Source organism: Leptosomus discolor, chromosome 5 (genome assembly GCF_034619465.1).
Source record: "Leptosomus discolor isolate bLepDis1 chromosome 5, bLepDis1.hap2, whole genome shotgun sequence".
Classification (NCBI taxonomy): Eukaryota; Metazoa; Chordata; class Aves; order Leptosomiformes; family Leptosomidae; genus Leptosomus; species Leptosomus discolor.
This window is the reverse complement of record NC_141395.1, coordinates 81,386,970-81,404,130: the sequence shown is the minus strand read 5'-3', so window position 1 is coordinate 81,404,130 and position 17,161 is coordinate 81,386,970. Positions and strand designations below refer to the sequence as shown.

At 41.2% G+C, this 17,161-nt stretch overlaps 1 protein-coding gene across 1 annotated transcript in view; it reads left to right on the top strand.

The window, feature by feature from the left end:
* NSMCE2 (NSE2 SUMO ligase component of SMC5/6 complex) overlaps positions 1–17,161 on the top strand; it is a 135,924-nt gene that overhangs the window by 54,492 nt on the left and 64,271 nt on the right. Inside the window, exon 4 of the mRNA XM_086466141.1 lies at positions 9,269–9,422. Within this exon, the coding sequence (XP_086322267.1) occupies positions 9,269–9,422 (154 nt within the window). The remainder of the gene's footprint in view (positions 1–9,268; positions 9,423–17,161) is intronic.

Sequence of the window (17,161 nt, the reverse complement as noted above, 5' to 3'; positions counted from 1 at the left end):
ATCTACTAGAAAGGCACATAGTGCTTGCCAAGACAAGGGAAGAGGTGCAAGCTGTCAGCCAGGACTGGTAAATCAAGAAGGATAAGAATGAAAGTAAGACCTGGGATTTAGGGGGTAATAGCTCTGTTGAGCGCTGTCCCAATAGGAAGCTGGAGAAGGAAGCGTCACTAATAATGACTGAAGAATGCGATACGTGGAAAGGCTCAAGGGAGACAGTTGTCTCTAAGGCATTCGCAGTAAATGCAAAATAGAAGGTAATTCTGCCCCAGGGCACAGGCTGCGGCTGTTGTACAGCGAGGTGAGGTGTTCCCGCTGCAGAGTAAGGAAGGTAGGTACTCCCAGTTTAGGAGGACACTGAGGGGGCATACTGCCGTTGCACTTTTTTTTTGTTTCTGCTTAGTGCAGCTCCGCACCACCACTGAATTCAGTGTTCTGTGTTAAAGGGGGAGCTGATGCTGATGGGACTATTGCCATTTTGATCCATATATTAATATAGATGTTTTAATTTGATGAGCCTAGTCTCTAAGTGTCGGCCAGGATATATGTTTTTCAGCTGTCAATTCAAATAAAGCATGAGTCTGTACTTAAGAAATCTTAATGCTGTTTCCCAAAAGTGTGAAGGTTACATTTAGTCTTAATAAAAAAATGACAATATGACTCACATTGCTGTTTTGGAGACTGTGAAGAAGAAATGCTGTCGGTACTGAAGAACTTTTTGAGGACAAGAATTTCGTCAGATGAATGAAAAAAAAATGAGGAATAAAAATTGAAAAAGTCTGCATGACTTCCACTGAAGGTACACCCAAGGAATATGGAAAACATCCCTCTGGAAAATCAGCCGATTTTAACAATACGTGCTGTATACAGGTCTCCAAAGGATAAGTCACACTTGGTATTTAAACAGGGATCCGCTTCACAGCTGGCATAAATCAACAGTGTTTTTTAGGAGCTGGTGCAGATAACACTGCATTGCATGTGTTTAAGGATTTAGCCCTTTATTTCCACACTACGGAAAACATGAGTTTTAGTGATCTCAGTCAGCCAAGCAGAGCCGTACAAGAGTAAACAGGTTGTTAATCCGAAATCACCGTAGGGCCCTCTTTTGCTCCCACTGAAATCAATGTCTAAATTCCCATCAGTTTGAGTGGCATATTAAAAAAAAATGTTCTAATATCCATGTTAATGTATTTTCTAAATATGTGAATTAATCAGCAGCTTGGTAAACTGGTTCAACAGCCTGATGCATTTGCTGAATCAACCTTACTAAAACAGATGCACCATCTGCCTCACTGTTAGAACAAAGCAACATTTTTATAAGAATACTTACTTTTGCCGTTATAGCCTTAATCTGTGTTCAGGCAAAAAAGAGCAAGATGGCTGTGTATCTCTTGTGCACCAAAATTAGCTTGCATATAAATTATGTTTGTGGCAGAATTTTGAAGTACATAGAGAAGGGATTAGTAAATTTATGTATTTGCTCTTCTAATGTTCCTTGAACCATATTTTTTAGGTGTTTTCATAAATGTCTCCCAAATACTGTAGAATTTTTTGCTTTGTTGTATTCTACTTCATTTATTGGAAAACTACAGAGAAACAAGATGAGTACAGACTTCTGTTTTGGTTGAAATAATTAAGAAAATTTAGTCCAACCTTCACGGCAAACCACAGGCAGTTAGGCTTTCAGAAATGCTGAAGGGATTAAGGTGCTAAATATCCATTAACTTTCCTTACTTTGGTACCTTGGGAAAACCCTCACCTCTAATGCTCACATTTGTTGCTGTCTTTATGAGCCAGTTTTGGTAGCAAGTAGTTTCAATACCGGTATTTCCATAAGATCCCCTTTCATTGCTTCTTTTTACCCCTTTGCACTTTGCAAAGCAGCACACAAGGGGTCTTGGAGAGAAACAAAAAGATGTTCAGAGTCTTGTGTTTACCAAAGTGGGTAACTGAGGAAAATACAGAGAATGGTGGCTTTTTTTCTGTGAAAACATGTGCAAAGTAAAGCATTTTGCTTGAGGTGAAACTTCTAACAGATGGGAACCCCGAGAAATGCGGTTCAGGCTGTAAACTTTGCATTTGTGCCCAGGTAATCTTGTTTCTTCACCTGGTGCTCATTTACTTTAATCCCCCTTGGTATATATGGTTCCTTTTTAAACAGGAGAAAGAAAGCAAACGGGGTGGGCCTAAGTCCATTTCTAGCCTTACCAAAAGGACTCTAATGTGCCGTGGCTTGTGAGGAGTTTGTTTGGATATACCCCAGTATATATATGGAAGCAGCGTGTGCTCCGCTGTGCTTGCTTTCTTTGTAAAGGTTAAACGTCTCCAGCTGCATTCAAAGTAGGGGAAAGAAACTGTGGAAGGTACTAGCCGTTTCGTTGTGGGGGACAGCTTAGCTACAACCGCCGCATTGACGTGCTGCTTTTGAACCATGGCAACCCTGCCTCACCTTCAGACTGTTACTCTGGCGGAGCTTTGGGATATTTGAAATGTGCTGACAGTCATTTTCTGTTGTGCTGGCCCAGTTTAATAGGCAGTATGTGTCATAAGTATGGGTCAGCCCTTATAAATAGGCCTCTTCTGGCATTTCACAATTGTCTGCGAAGGTGTTGCTCAACCGGAGTCCCAGCCCTGCAGCCATGGTGTATAGAGGTGTTGAACCTCCTGAATCAGATGTGGGCCCTTAGGCAATTCAGACTGTGTTCAAACTAGTGCAGCTCCTGCTGCTGAATGATGATATCCTTCTCGGCTGCCCTTGCAGATGTTTCCGAGAGCTGTGTTTTATTTGTGCATCAGCAAATGATCTGATATTTGCTAAGGGTTTGAATCCAGCCATTGAAGAATAATAAATGACTGTTTAGGTTGAGCTGAAATTTTGCAGCCTGATTCAGTTACAGTGGTGACTCACTTAGAGTTGGTTCTCACATGATTCACAAAGTGTATGGGTGACTCAACCCACAAATTTACTTAGCTCCCATGTTATTTTCCCTCTCAATGAAAAAAATCGGTTATAATAAATAATCGCAGCAAACTTTGACTTACCCTGAGGTAAAATAAATGCACGCGTTGAAAGGCTGTGTGTAATAATAAATTATTTAGTGAGGTAAGGATGAAATAATAGGACATAGGAATCATTAAACAAGAAAGAAATGTGGCATGCATTTTTTGGTTGATTTTGTTGCATAGGAGATCTAAATAAAGGAAGAATAGTTATTTTTTATCTGATGGAGCCACTCAGAGAGGCTGTTTTGACAGTGTCCGTACTTATTGCTGTAGCCAGAGAATTCTTGGCATTTGTTCTCTGAAATAAGTAGGTTTAGATATGTCCGTGTCTGGGTCAGACATTTGAAAGTGATGTCAATTCAGAAAGTGTGACATACCTAGGTTCTGAAAACCGGATCTTTGTAGGCTGTCTTAGGCTAGTCACCCCGAGTCCTGAAGTACCCGACGCTGTCTGGAAAATCTTGACTGGGTTCCTTTACAATATCAAATTCACGGAGACAATAAATTCTGTCCCAACAGCAGCCGTTAAGATACTAAGTTTTTCTTCAAAAGATGCGACTGCTATCAGTGTTCCATAAGCCTCTGCACAGGCACGTGGCTGCTGTGTAAATACAGTCTAAATTACTGTGAGTTAGCTGGGGTTAGCTGGAGACATCAGCTTATCCTTTTTTGGGTTGTCCTGAAAGAATATCAATATCTGGGTAACTACAAACCTCTGAGATTCTTAGCACTGAGTAACTAATTACCTTCCCTTTCATAAATGAAACAGCAAGGAATCTGGAAAGTGAAGGAATTCTGCCATGTCAGCTGACTTGGTCATTAGAAAGGTCATTAGCAAGCAGGAATGTTTCTTTACCTCACAAATACCGAATGTCAATAATATCCATAAATTACACTTTTAAAGTCCGTATTTTGTAGGGATTAAATTACAGGGAGCAAATAATGTGTGGTTTGAAAGATTGAGGTGAGAATTCTGAATTCTTTGAAAAGGTAGTTCTTTCATAGATTGCGTCACTGGTTTGGGGAAACCTCAACATGGTTCAGGTATGGCAAGAAATTTCTGAGAAAATGGATGGCACTGACAGACTCCTCAAAACCAAGGGGATAAACGATAGCCCTGAGAAAGGGTACCTAGGAACAGCAACATGATTGAAAATATGCAGCTAAAGGACTTCTGTGCTGGAGGGAGGAGAAAGAAAAGGCTAAAAAACAACTGTGGAGTGTCACATGCTGAACCACTGCAATGCAAAGTCCAGTGGAGCATTTTTGTGGTACGCAGAAGGCCGCTTTTCTATCACAAAGTTTGCCAAGCAGCCACAAGTTGTTTGAGGCCTCTTTGTAGAGAGTGAACCAAATGCACATGTTAATTTGAACTTTCCCTCAGCTAAAGGAGAAGGTAAAAGGATGGCTTTGTGCTCAAAGCACGGAACCGGGATTTATTTATTCTTGGTTCTGCCACAGTCTCCTTGTGCAACCTTAGGCCAAGTTATTCATCTCTTCATGCCGCAGTTTCCCTGTTTGTAAAATACAGTTGATGGTACACATGTCACAATGGGCGTTTGAGGCTAAATTCTTTAATGTTTGTGAAGTGTTTTGGGACATAATACTAGGAAGGACAAATTGCTAAATGCTGTAATGCTGCATGCAGACTTATGCTAGTTAGTGCCTTTGTAGACACTGATCTGTTACTGTACGTAGGCTAATACTGCAAGCCGGTCCAGTTTTAGTTTATGGCCTTTGACCTCACTGGTTCCGGGGTTGGTCTGGACCAGAATAATCTGTTCCCCATTTGGTGGTTAGGGTAACTGATGAAATAAAAATTCCCCAGACTGCCCCTTAGAATACCCTGAATTTACCATTACCTTAGGCCGTGCAAGCTGGCCTTTCAAAAAGCCTCGTTCTTGGAGGCATAGGCTAACAGTTTGTGCATGGAATAGACACCTACTGGTGAAAGAATCTGCAAAAGGAAGGCTCATCCTTGCAAACAGATAATGGCAGAAATTAAAGACCTGCCAAGAACTGGCTCATTTCATAAGCGTTGCCCATCAAATGCTTATGAACCTCTTTGCACATATCAGCTGTGACCGGGTGGTGTGGTGTGTGGCCGTGAGCAGATGCATCTTTCGATAGGTAAACCACGGCTAGTTTTTCTAAACATTTTTTTTAATGTTTCTAAATGTGTTTTCCTATCAGCAGTGCTGGTAGATCATGTATGGAGTATCATTAGTTGTGATGTAAAACATGTCTGTTCTCCTTCTTATTGCTGAGCTCCCATGTAAATACCCGTGTGGTTCTTTGCTGCGATGGGGCTGTCACAGCAGATGCTCTTGCTTTTTCTGTTGCTGTAAACAAGCTGTTGTGACTGATACTTCTTTTCACCGTATGTCCTGAACACTCCCAGTTTATAGTTACGTGTCATTTCCAGGATGCTTTGTAGGGTGTGTATGCCTCCACCCCATTTCAAAATCAATGTAACTCTCAATGGATTGACTAATGACTGCAAGGTGTTACTTAGCTCGCTGGTTTTGGCTGACAGTGCCTCTAAATGAACAGTAGTTTGCTTAACATGTCTTTCATGGTTCCCATGTGAAGTAACTTCTACTGAGAAACTGAACGTGCCAGTGGCTCCAGGTTTGCTAGTAAGCATTTGTCCGACATGCTGCTGAGACCAAAAAGAAGTATGACCCCAGCTTGTTACCCTAAATGTTGATGGTTTTGCCCTGTCCCTTAGCCATATCCTATGTTCGTATTGTCGTACATGTTGTTATGCTGATCTCATCATCACTACATCCATCGTACATCTGTAGAGTAGGAGTGGGTGGTGAGAACTAAAGAAAACTGTAATGTTGTGGGTGTTGTGCTGATGCAGTCTATAAAATGTTGCAGTTCTGTCCCACCATGAGTGGACTAGAACTGATGTCACGTTTTCATTCCTTTTCATTTATGTTGTTGGGTTAGACCATTCTCAACCCTCTTCATGGAACAGGATATGTAGCACCAAAGAGAAATTGCTTGTGCATAGCAAGTGTATTTACTTGTTATTATAGTGGGTGGACATGCCTTATTCAGCTGTGACGTGTTGACCTTCCAGAAGGTCCACCTGGCGTTTCAGTAGTAGCGTACGTGATGGCACAGTATTGAGTGTGGTCAGGAATGGTGTCTCTGCTGATCGTTTTAATGAAAGCAATCATCTGGAGGCAAACAGAAACTGCATTTAAATTGTAAATGTGAAAGAAGTTAAACTACAGGAAAGAGCATTCTTTGAGCATCTCTCTCATCTGACTCTTTAGGTTTCTGTGTTAGATGGTTGTCTGAGCCCATGTCATATGTGCTGCATTGCTGGACTGTCCTCACAACGTGATGTATTGCTATTGGGTATATAGCTGGTGTGAAAGACTTTTTTTTTTTCCTGGTAACTGGTGGAATTGTTCATGTTGCCTTTAGCAAATAACATGCTAGCTCGCTCTTTGTTAGAGCTATGGCAGCAAGCCGTGTGATTATAGTTACGTAGCCAAGGGAGGATTCTGCATAGTTGTTCTCTGAGGTTAGTAGAGATGTCTAAACTCCACGGTGGAAGGGGCAAAGCTTATTCGTGTGTATATAATGCAGCTCCTCAAACATCCGTCCTTTTTGCTAGCGTAACAGGATAAGTTCAGTTCCTGCTCTTTTTTGCTCGTATTTGTAAAGTCCTTTAATTCTGGAAGTTGGAGCTGAGAGAACCATTGTTTGAACTAACATTGGCTGTGCCCTTCTCTTCACCTCTCACTGTGAGGGCATGGTTGAAGGTGCTATGTTGGTGAATTTCTGTACTCAAATTTTGCATGAGTCAAGAAGAAGATAAAAAGGGCCTGGTGTAATTATATCGATGTGTAACAAAGTCCCTGTGGAGAGGAGAGATTATTGACGTTGTCTTTGCTACAGATGGGTGTCTGTAATGAATGTCCACGTAATTTCTTTTACTCTTTGTGTATCAGCAACTTAGAAGCATGTCTTCTTTTTTTTAGTATACATAGCTGGATCTTTTGTATGGTGTCTGGCCGTAGTGCTCTCATTTGTGATGAGGGCAGGTCTTAGTGACAGGTTGTTATTTGGGCTGTGCTTGTGAGCGTGGTCCTGTGTTTATATGTTATTTTTATGTTGAAGAGAGAATGTCAGTAAAAACAGCCTGGTGGAGTTGTTGCAGAAAGGAGTATGTTTGCACTTCATGTCCAAATCAAATCATTATGTTATAATGTGTTGGATTTTAAATGTATTTTGATTTAGTAACTGCTTTGTTGTGCTTGCATACACCTGATAGCCAAGTTTCTTCTCCAGCTGAGTACTGAACAATGTTGGGTTTGGTTGTGATGGGCCTTCTTTGGCGGCAGTTTGCTGTGATGCTGACAGAGGCAAATCGTTGGAGTGCGTGTGATTGCCCCCATTGCCCTGGGCACAGCGTGTTCTGTTTTCCTTTGCTCCTTTTGTCAAGTTTCATAGGATAAGGATTGTCTGCTGCTGCTTGGCTCTATGTGCCGGTCTGAGCATCTGTGATGACATGCTGTTGGTCTTTCATAGCGACCATGCTTCTTTGGCACCAAGGTATTCCTGAGTCTTTCCCATCCCCAGTTGGATGTTGTGGTAGGTGATAGTTTATCTCCAGGTGCTTTTGAAAATGGCATGCTATCACCTGGCAGTGCATGGTGTTCTTTGTATTCTTGCCACAGCTTGCATCTGCCTAAAGTAAATGTGCCAAACTGGCTTTACTCTTGGAAGAAATAATAGTTCTATGGATTGCTTTGCTTTGATTGAAAGGAGAGTTTTCTTGGCTATGTAGCATTTTATATATCTGCAAATTCCATTTTTACATGAACATTTATAATTTCTTTGGCTTCTGAAATAAAATATATACGGTATGATTTCCAATGTCTCTGTAGACTCTGGAACCTGTAAACGATTTGATGAAGTGGATCTTTTTTTTTTCTCAGTAGGCTCTTTTCCTGTCTTTCACAAGCATAGTACCATGGTCTGGTGAGGGGCAGGATTTAACGTGTGTGGTAGGGGAAGAGTGGCTCTGCAGAAATGGTGCTTACCTCCTTTTGTTTCAGATTGGCATGTTTTGCCATATGTTAGGGATAGAAATAGCCTTTGTCTGGTGCAGAAAATGCTTAGCATTAACTATTTAACAGATGTCCACCTTCTTTCAGAGTTTGTGCTGTTGCTGTTCATTGCATAGCACAGCCCCCCCCACCTGTAAGCTAGTTCTTAGGAAGACCTGTCAAAGGTACGGTTTCCTAGAATTTAATATTTGCTTGAGAAACAGAAGGGAAAACTAATTTACTGTTTTTATGGGGGTTCCCAAAGTGCTTTTTGCATTCTTGGAATAAATACTGTCTATGTGATGACTTCTGTTTTATTTCTAGCCATTTATTCGTAAGATGATTCAGATGCAATTACTGTAAGCAAGTGCTTTTGAAGAAACTGTTTTTGCCTGCCTGTATGGTTCTTGTTCACACAGTGCAAATAAATTGAGGTGGATTCCTTTTACGTTAGCTATCTGTACTGCTTTTGCTTGTGCGTGCATACACCTGATAGCCAAGTTTCTTCTCCAGCTGAGTACTGAACAATGTTGGGTTTGGTTGTGATGGGCCTTCTTTGGCGGCAGTTTGCTGTGATGCTGATACAGGCAGATCGTTGGAGTGCGTGTGATTGCCCCCATTGCCCTGGGCACAGCGTGTTCTGTTTTCCTTTGCTCCTTTTGTCAAGTTTCATAGGATGAGGACTGTATTTTGCGGATGTTACCACACTAAGCATGCATGTAGATGATCAGTGTCTGTAAATCTGATTCAAAAATGGTGAAAAAGTGGAGGTTTTTAGAAAACTCTTTAAAGAAAAGTTATTTCTGTTTTTCGGTCATCTTTTCAACTTTTTGGACAGGGTTGTATTCTTTGGTTTTATTGACGTTCAGTGTTTATGCTGGTTGTTGTGAAGATGTTGACCATTACAGCTCACGGAAATAAATTTGACTGCAAGGTTCCGTTTTCCCTGTTGTTAGTGTGAGAAGAACCCACTATACAGCAACTGAGTTAAATGACACTGAGAAGTTAATCTCTACATTTCATAGTTACTTTTGCTGAAATAAATAATTACCTGGAGGTTATGGTTTCAGAACAGGAAACCTAACCGTAGTCAAAAGAAACAGAGATTATGTTAATGAATTTTTGCTTGACATCTTTTGCTTTGTATTGAAATATGTCGTAATGAATAACATTTTATTTCTTATTCCTTACAGATAAAACGAGAAAAACCAGAAAATATACCAGATTTAAAATATTTAGTAAAAGAAAAATTTACTGCGCTGGAGAGCAAGAACAGTGACTCAGATTTGCAAAGGAATGAAAAATATATATATTTTAAGGATCAACTTAAAGAGATGAGAAAACAATGTAAGTCATATTTAAAAAAAAAAAACCAGATTCTTTGAATGCTAAATGGTAAGATGTGACTAACTGCCCTAAAATATAGAACTGCCAGTTATGGCTCAAACTGAGGTGAGTGTTCGTATTTAAAAACTTATTTAAATTGATATCTGTGGAGAAAAAAGCCAGTATAACTACTTTGGTAGTTTTGTTCGGACTCCTGCAGTTCCTGCTGTCTTCGAATACAAGTATCATGAAAATGTTGCTTCGCATCTTTTTTTTTGTAAGGTGGACTTTTTCATGTGAAGACTTTTTCATTTTTTTTCTTAATTGATAGGATCTTCTAGAAGGATTAGGTAAGCTGTTTTCATTTGTCACTTAAACAAATTGCTCCTGTTTCACAACTTAGGATGTGTTGCAACTGTAAGAAGACCTTTGCTTTAATCGTAGAGCTATATTGTTGGAAAATGCTTACTGTGTGTGTTCTCAGGTTTACAGCTTCTATGCACGCACCATGTAACACTGCAAATTATTAAAATCTGTTTTTCTTAATTCACGTGATTTATCAAGTGTTACAATTTTAAGTTATTTGTGCTTGAATTACCAGAAAAGTTGGAGAGTGAACAGTTCTAGTATTTATGCAACACAACAAAATTGTGAGCTTTTATTGCCCTGCACATATAGCAGCCATTAAAATACCACTCTGATTACTGTTGTCAGGAAAGTTCATGGGCTATAACACTATTTGTGCTGTTCTTCCCCAATCATGATTATATTTTGAAATCATATTATTTTGCTTGTTGTCCCATGACCCCTGTACCTATTCCCTCCCACCCTACTTTTGATTTCAACATAAACTGGTATCTCAGGAACTTCAGGAGTCATAGATTAATGATTTATACCACTGGAAAATGATATTCTGGATGCTCTTCTGTAGCTCTCCTTGAGTTTTGTTTTTTTGGAGCCCTGTCCAAAACCCACTGAAACTAGCGGAAAGAATTTTCCTGCTGACTTCACTGGACTTTGGATTACTTCCCTGTGTAGATTTATGAAGTGTGAGGACATGCTTGACAAGGTGAATTTTAGATCTGATATCTCAATACTCCTAGGATTAGAGCTTGAGGGCTTAATATATTTATTTCCCATCTTTATGGTTCTTAAGATTTTGGATTTGAGTATTAGCACTGATCTCTGAGTTTAATCGAGCTCTTGGCACTACTCTGAGAATGAACATACCAAGTTGCAGACCACAAAGCAGTGTAATTTTCACTCTCTACATAACCATGAAATTATTACGGCCCCACCGTTATGTTGTAATTCCTAATTTCCACGTGTTTGTAACTGAAAAGATAAAATCTTGATAACTGACTTTGGATTTACTTTCCACCCTGTAGTTGCCTGAGGAAGGGGTGTATGCCCTGCTAATACACTCAGCTCAGGCTATGGGACTGAGTTCTAACTGGCAGACCTACTGAGAAAAAAACAAATTAAATAAGCACAATAAGAGTTATTCTTTAAAAAAAAAACAACACAAAACAAACCAAAAAATGAGAACATCGTTCTGCTACTACTGCCTGCAATCCATATTTGTCTTATTTGCTACTTGGACTTTTGTATTGTGCATAGAGGTCAGACTGTGCCGAAAATGAAACGCATGATGATGTTGGATGGATTGCTGCGTTCAGTACATGGACTATTGATCAGCTGGGTCAGCTTGGGTTTTATAGAATTCATGATGTTTTTGATGAGGTAAATCCACCACATTTGCTCCTATTGCATCATTTAATGCAATTCAAAAGGTTGAATGGAAAATCGTTAGTTAGCTTTCACAAACAGTGTTGGATGCGATATACTGAACATGTATTCAAATAAACAGCCTGGTACAGCCCACCTTCTTTTGAAACGGGTAACTAAATGCCACCTCAGGTCTGCAGATAGAAAACAGGTGGAAAATTCAAAGTGAAGTTTTTGAAAGAAAGCACAGTTCTGCTGCCTTAAACAATAACCTGTGAATTCACCATAAAGTCACTTACCTACTTTACTTTCCTCTTCTAAAGGCTCTTTTACCAGGAAGGCTCCCAGAAATTCTTGAATAATAATGGGTGACTGAAGATCAGTGGAGTCTATTTATGTTCCCATATGTTAATTTGCTTCTATATGATAGAGTGACCTGGAAACAGTAAGACTGTCCAGTTCCTCTATTAATGGTAATTATGGGATCTTCTTGCCTTTACCCTTATCCTCCCTCTCTCCTTTTGTGTTTTTTTCTCACTCATACCTAGCCTTTAAAAAGACCTATAGAATTGAATATCACACATTTATTCAGAAGTTTAAAAATGACGGATACCCACATTCTTATGGGATCAGGGCCTCTGGTCTTAAACGTCTTCGTGAGAGGCTAAACTGAGATGTGTACTCCCTCTGGTTCAAATAGGGCTCTACATAGTAAATTACTATGCTGAGATGTGTAATTGAGCACTGTCAATGTTATCTAAGATACCACCTATGCCGTATAGCAAGTAGTGTCACTGTAAAGAAAGAGTGGGCTCAGAGGCAGGAATTTCTGCGTTGCAATACCAGCTGAGCTGAAGATTCATAAAATCTGTAAAAGACATCTACTGGTTTTGATAAACTGGTGATTTAGTCTACAGCACACCGTGTGTACGTTATGTGGTTTTTTCCCTTTTGTTAGGAGAACATTAAGGTCGCCCTGTTAAATATTCAGCAGCCATGCTTATGTTAAATCATCTGCGTGTTCTTAAGCTTCTCCTGTGTGAGTTGTGATTTCAAAAGCATGAATCCTACAATACCGGTCCCATAATACAGCAGAGTATAACGTGTCTGCAAATTGTAGAACAAACTTTTAAAACTACTTGATGCGAGTTACATGTATCGATAACTTCATCAACAGCTATGTAGTTAGTATTTTATTTTCAACTATTGGTCTTGCCAGGTTTGGGCACAACTCAGTGCATAACTCCTAGCTTGTTTCAAGCACACGTGTACAGTGTGGTCCGATTTTTAGCTCTTTCCTGGGATTTGATTTTATTGCTAAACCAGATAAAATCCAAAACCTCCAGCCAAGTTTTCTCAGAGGGGGTCTCCTGGAGTTTTCTTTCGTGAAAGCCTTTTCTGTCTCAAAGGAGCAGTTGAGGTATACGGTAAAATGATTTGCATTCCACAATGAGTTACCATTAATCATTATGTATCTTTTATGCAGAGTTTGACATTTGTATTCTAGGATAGCTGAACAAGGAAATGTTGTATTCTCACGTTGTCTTGCTACTTAGAAATTAACTAGGATTTGAAGGAGAAAAACTTTCTCGACATAGTTTTTAGGTACCGTGCAGAGTGAGAAGCAGTTAAATATAACCTTATTTTAACAGAAAAGTAAGAAAGCTGATACATTTTCTTTCTCGATCCTTGCTGTCACAGTGGTGAAAGGGAGCTGCAGGGTTGTTCCCTGCCGCCTGAGAGGTGACGTGCAGTGCAGTAGGTCGCTGTAATACTCGGGGAGGAGCATGGCGCTGTGTCACCTTCAGACTGTCCTCTTCTCTAGGCAGTTCTGCAGGAAGGAGACCTTCTCGACTTTGAACTTTAGCAGCAGCTAAGGTGCGGAAACGAAATTGGGAAAGCGCGTCTCTGTGGCAGTAAGGATGATATCGTGCCTCAGCGCAGTTTCTCTTCTCTTCATCTTTCAGACAGTTTGCAGGCATTTTCCCTCTGTCTGCGAGCCTTTATTGTGCAGCTACTTCATCTGGGATTTGTGCAAAATGGTGCAAAATCTCCACCTCTGATGATATGTGTCAAAACACTGTCAGACAGGTTTTATGTGAACAGCAAGTGATTTTTCTGAAGTCTGTTTTCAGAACTATCTTACATTCCTAAATTCCCACTTCTTATTTTTAGTGGAAAACATTTTCATTTTTCTACTCAAACCTGCTTAGAATGTAAGCAGTAGAAAAGAAGTGTTGATTAACTTCTTGATTTTAAAAAAAATATTTTTTTAACCATTTCTTGTACCCCCAAATGGCTACATTTTCTTTTCCAAATAATTGACCACTTGGAGGGATGTTCACTAAATCTGGTGATGTCACGAAGTTCTAAATGATGACATGTGTGGTCTGTAAAGAAAATTTTTTTGTGACCGTAACCCTACATGAGTGGTGCTCTCCTTACACATAAGGGTCCTGGATCTGCAAGGTGCTTAGTGATCTCCTTTTGATTAAGTGAAATGCTTAGGCAAGTTGCTTAAATTAAATTGCATGAGTATATCCTTTGAAATGAGTGAGATTGCTGGCATGGTTCACTTCCTTATTGGAGTGTAACCACAGTACAGAACCTTGCAGGACTGAGCCCATAGGAACTAAGTCATGATTACTGGCAGGGACTGTAACTTTGCATTTTGTATCTTCTGTAAAGTTAAAATCCCACCTTCTGTTTAAAGTTGTATTACCGAGTCTTTTTATTTCATGCCAGTATTTATATATCAAAGGCATCTTCTGGCACGGAGTATGAGAATTTTGCCTTCACAAAATGAAAGTAAGATCTATCTTTAATCTCTATGTATCAGTTTAAATTTCTGATACTCTGTGAAAAGAGCTAATCAGAAAGTCTGTATCTTCTCTGCTCCTGTAACCCTAGCTGCCACTGCTGTATTTGCTGAAGATTATTTAGTTTCACATTCGGTGCACAAAGGATGATGGTGTTCAAAGCCCTTTTATAGCGGCTGATAAATGCACTTTGGAACCCTTGATAACTACGGTCTGTATGAACACCCAACAGGCCCCTGCTTCAGTAGTCGTTTCGCAAGAAGTGTTAAGGTTTGAGTGAGTGACAATGTTGCTGGTTATGTTGAACGATTTAAGGAGTCCGTTTGGCAAATGTAGGAAAGAGAATATTTTTTTGATAGGGAACAAATCATTTTGAGGTGCAATAGTAGTTTAGGCAACTTTTTGTAATAGGAAATTAGTCATTATAGTGTAGTTTGGAAAGTAGCAACACTGCAATGGTAAAGCTCTTCCTTGCCCTCTCCACAGAAGAAAAAAAGTCTTAGAGGTTTTGAAAGCAAAAGTATGTATCATGATTTAACATTCTGCTAAAACAGATTTGTAGTTGTTATCAATAAGCAAATATTTTGAAAGGGGAAGATTTAAAATTTACTACTTAATGTTCAAGTAGATGCCATTATGCCTTTAATACATTGATACATGTATTTTAAGCCATGCATATGCTGAGAAATTATGTACAAAAATGTTAACTTTAGATACAGTTGGGGGTAGGAAGAATGACACTGTGAAAGGAATACTCTTTTGTGCTGGTTTGGCTGGGATAGAGTTTGTTTTCTTCATAGTAGCTAGTGTGGGGCTACGTTTTTGGGTTTGTGCTGAAAACAGCATTGATAACACAGGGATGTTTTCGTTACTGCTGAGCAGCGCTGACACAGAGCCAAGGCCTTTTCTGCCTCTCACCCCACCCCACCAGCGAGGAGACTGGGGGTGCCCAAGAAGTTGTGAGGGGCCACAGCTGGGACAGCTGACCCCAACTGACCGAAGGGGTGTCCCACACCGTATGATGTCATGCTCAGCATATAAACCTGGGGAAAGAAGAAGGAAGGGTGGGACATTCGGAGTGATGGTGTTTGTCTTCCCAAGTAACTGTTCCTCGTGATGGAGCCCTGCTGTCCTGGAGATGGCTGAACCCCTGCCTGCTGATGGGAAGTGGGGAATGAATTCCTTGTCTTGCTTTGCTTGTGTCATGGCTTTTGCTTTATCTGTTAAACTGTCTTTACCTCAACCCTCAAGTTTTCTCACTTTTACTCTTCTGATTCTCTCCCTCATCCCACTGGGGGTAAGTGAGCAAGTGGCTGAGTGGTGCTTAGCTGCTGGCTGGGGTTAAACCACGACAGTCCTTTTTGGTGCCCAACGTGGGGCACGAACGGTTCAAGATAGCAACAGATTGGATTGGAATGTGCTAGGTTGAATTTATAGCTGTTATTGCTGTTTAACTATTAATCAGCAGGCTTCTGTGCTTGCCATGGGGCTTGATTGCCTCACTGTATTTTAGGGTCTAATGCTCGTTAGTGGCTACTTTTTGCTATCGCTGCTTGCTGCACTTGCTGTACTGCCTATCGTCTTACTCTGCTGTGCCCAGGAACATTTTGATAACAGCAGTGGCCATGCGCCTGGGCTGGCCGATGGCCAGGGCATCGCTGCTCTTTCTGTGCTGCTCTGCTGGCCAGGCGGAGGCCAGCTTTAGCTGTGCATGGGCTGCTGGATGGGATGTGGCTCCGTGACTGCACCCGGTCTCGACTGGACAGGCTGGAACTCCAGTGTAAACTTCCGTCGAAGGGACTGTGACCTGTGGATGAGTCCACGTGGGAGCAGGACAACCCAAAGCGTCTGTGGCCGTGGTTATGTCTGTACTGCAGCAGGTACACCTCTGAAGGGATTGTGGCCCAAGGATAAGTCCACACTGGAGAAGGTACACCTCGAAGCATCTGTGGCTATGGATGAATCCATGCTGCAGCAGGTACACCTGGCAGCATTAGTGGCTGTGCACGAAGTCATGCTGGAGCACCTCAAGGCTGTGGCCCTGGATAAGCCCATGACAGAGCAGGTAAACCCCTGGAGGGACTGCAGCCGTGGGTAAGGTCATGCTGGAGCAGATATATCTCTGAAGGCATTGTGACCCGTGGAGAAGGCCACGCTGGAAAAGGTGCACCTCAAAGCGACTGTGGCTGTGGATAGGTCTATGACACAGCAGGTACCCCTGGAGAGACTGTGGCTCATAGATTTGGCTCCACTTGGAGCAGGTACATCCCTAAGGGACTGCAGTCTGTGGATAAGTCCGAGCCAGAGCAGTGGCAAGTGGAGGAGTTCATTGCAATGTTAAACCCTATGATCTGGTCCAAAGGGACCAGGGATGGCGACTGTAATGGATACACCTTTAAATTGTTGTAACCCATGATTTGAGTTGCATGTTATAGGAATTATTGCAGCAGGAACCACCTGAACCAATGGAGAACAAGTCTTACAAGAAGCAGTGCAAGTGCAGTAGTGATCCAACCTGAGCTGGCTTTGGTGCCCAGTAACTCCACACAGTTCAACACCTCTCCTGTCCTGAGTGGTCACCATAACAGATGGAGCCCAACGTCATGGACTAAATGGACTCAATGAATATTTTGCGGACATTTGTGGACATGTATGGACATTTTACAGAGATTTCACAGACGTGGTCCATAGACTAAGGGAATGATATCTGTGCATTATGTCAGAGGATGGGAATGTTGATGGTGGGTGATGAGAATGTACTGGATAGTGTGACACCTGAGCATGACTGTAAATGGTATGGAATAAGGGGTGGAGAACGTGCTGGTTTTGGCTGGGAGAGAGTTAATTTTCTTCATAGTAGCTAACATGGGGCTATGTTTTGGGTTTGTGCGGAAAACAGCCTTGATAATGCAGAGATGTTTTTGTTACTGCTGAGCAGTGCTTACACAGAGCCAAGGCCTTTTCTGCCTCTCACCCCACCCCACCAGCGAGGAGACTGGGGGTGCCCAAGAAGCTGACCCCAGCTGACCAAAGGGATAAAGGGATATCCCATGCCATATGATGTCATGCTAAGCCTATAAAGCTGGGAGAAGAAGAAGGAAGAGGAGGACTTTGGAATTATGGCGTTTTATCTTCCCCAGTAACCGTTCAATGTGAGAGAGCCCTGCTGTCCTGGAGATGGCTGAACCCCTGCCTGCTATGGGAAGTGGGGAA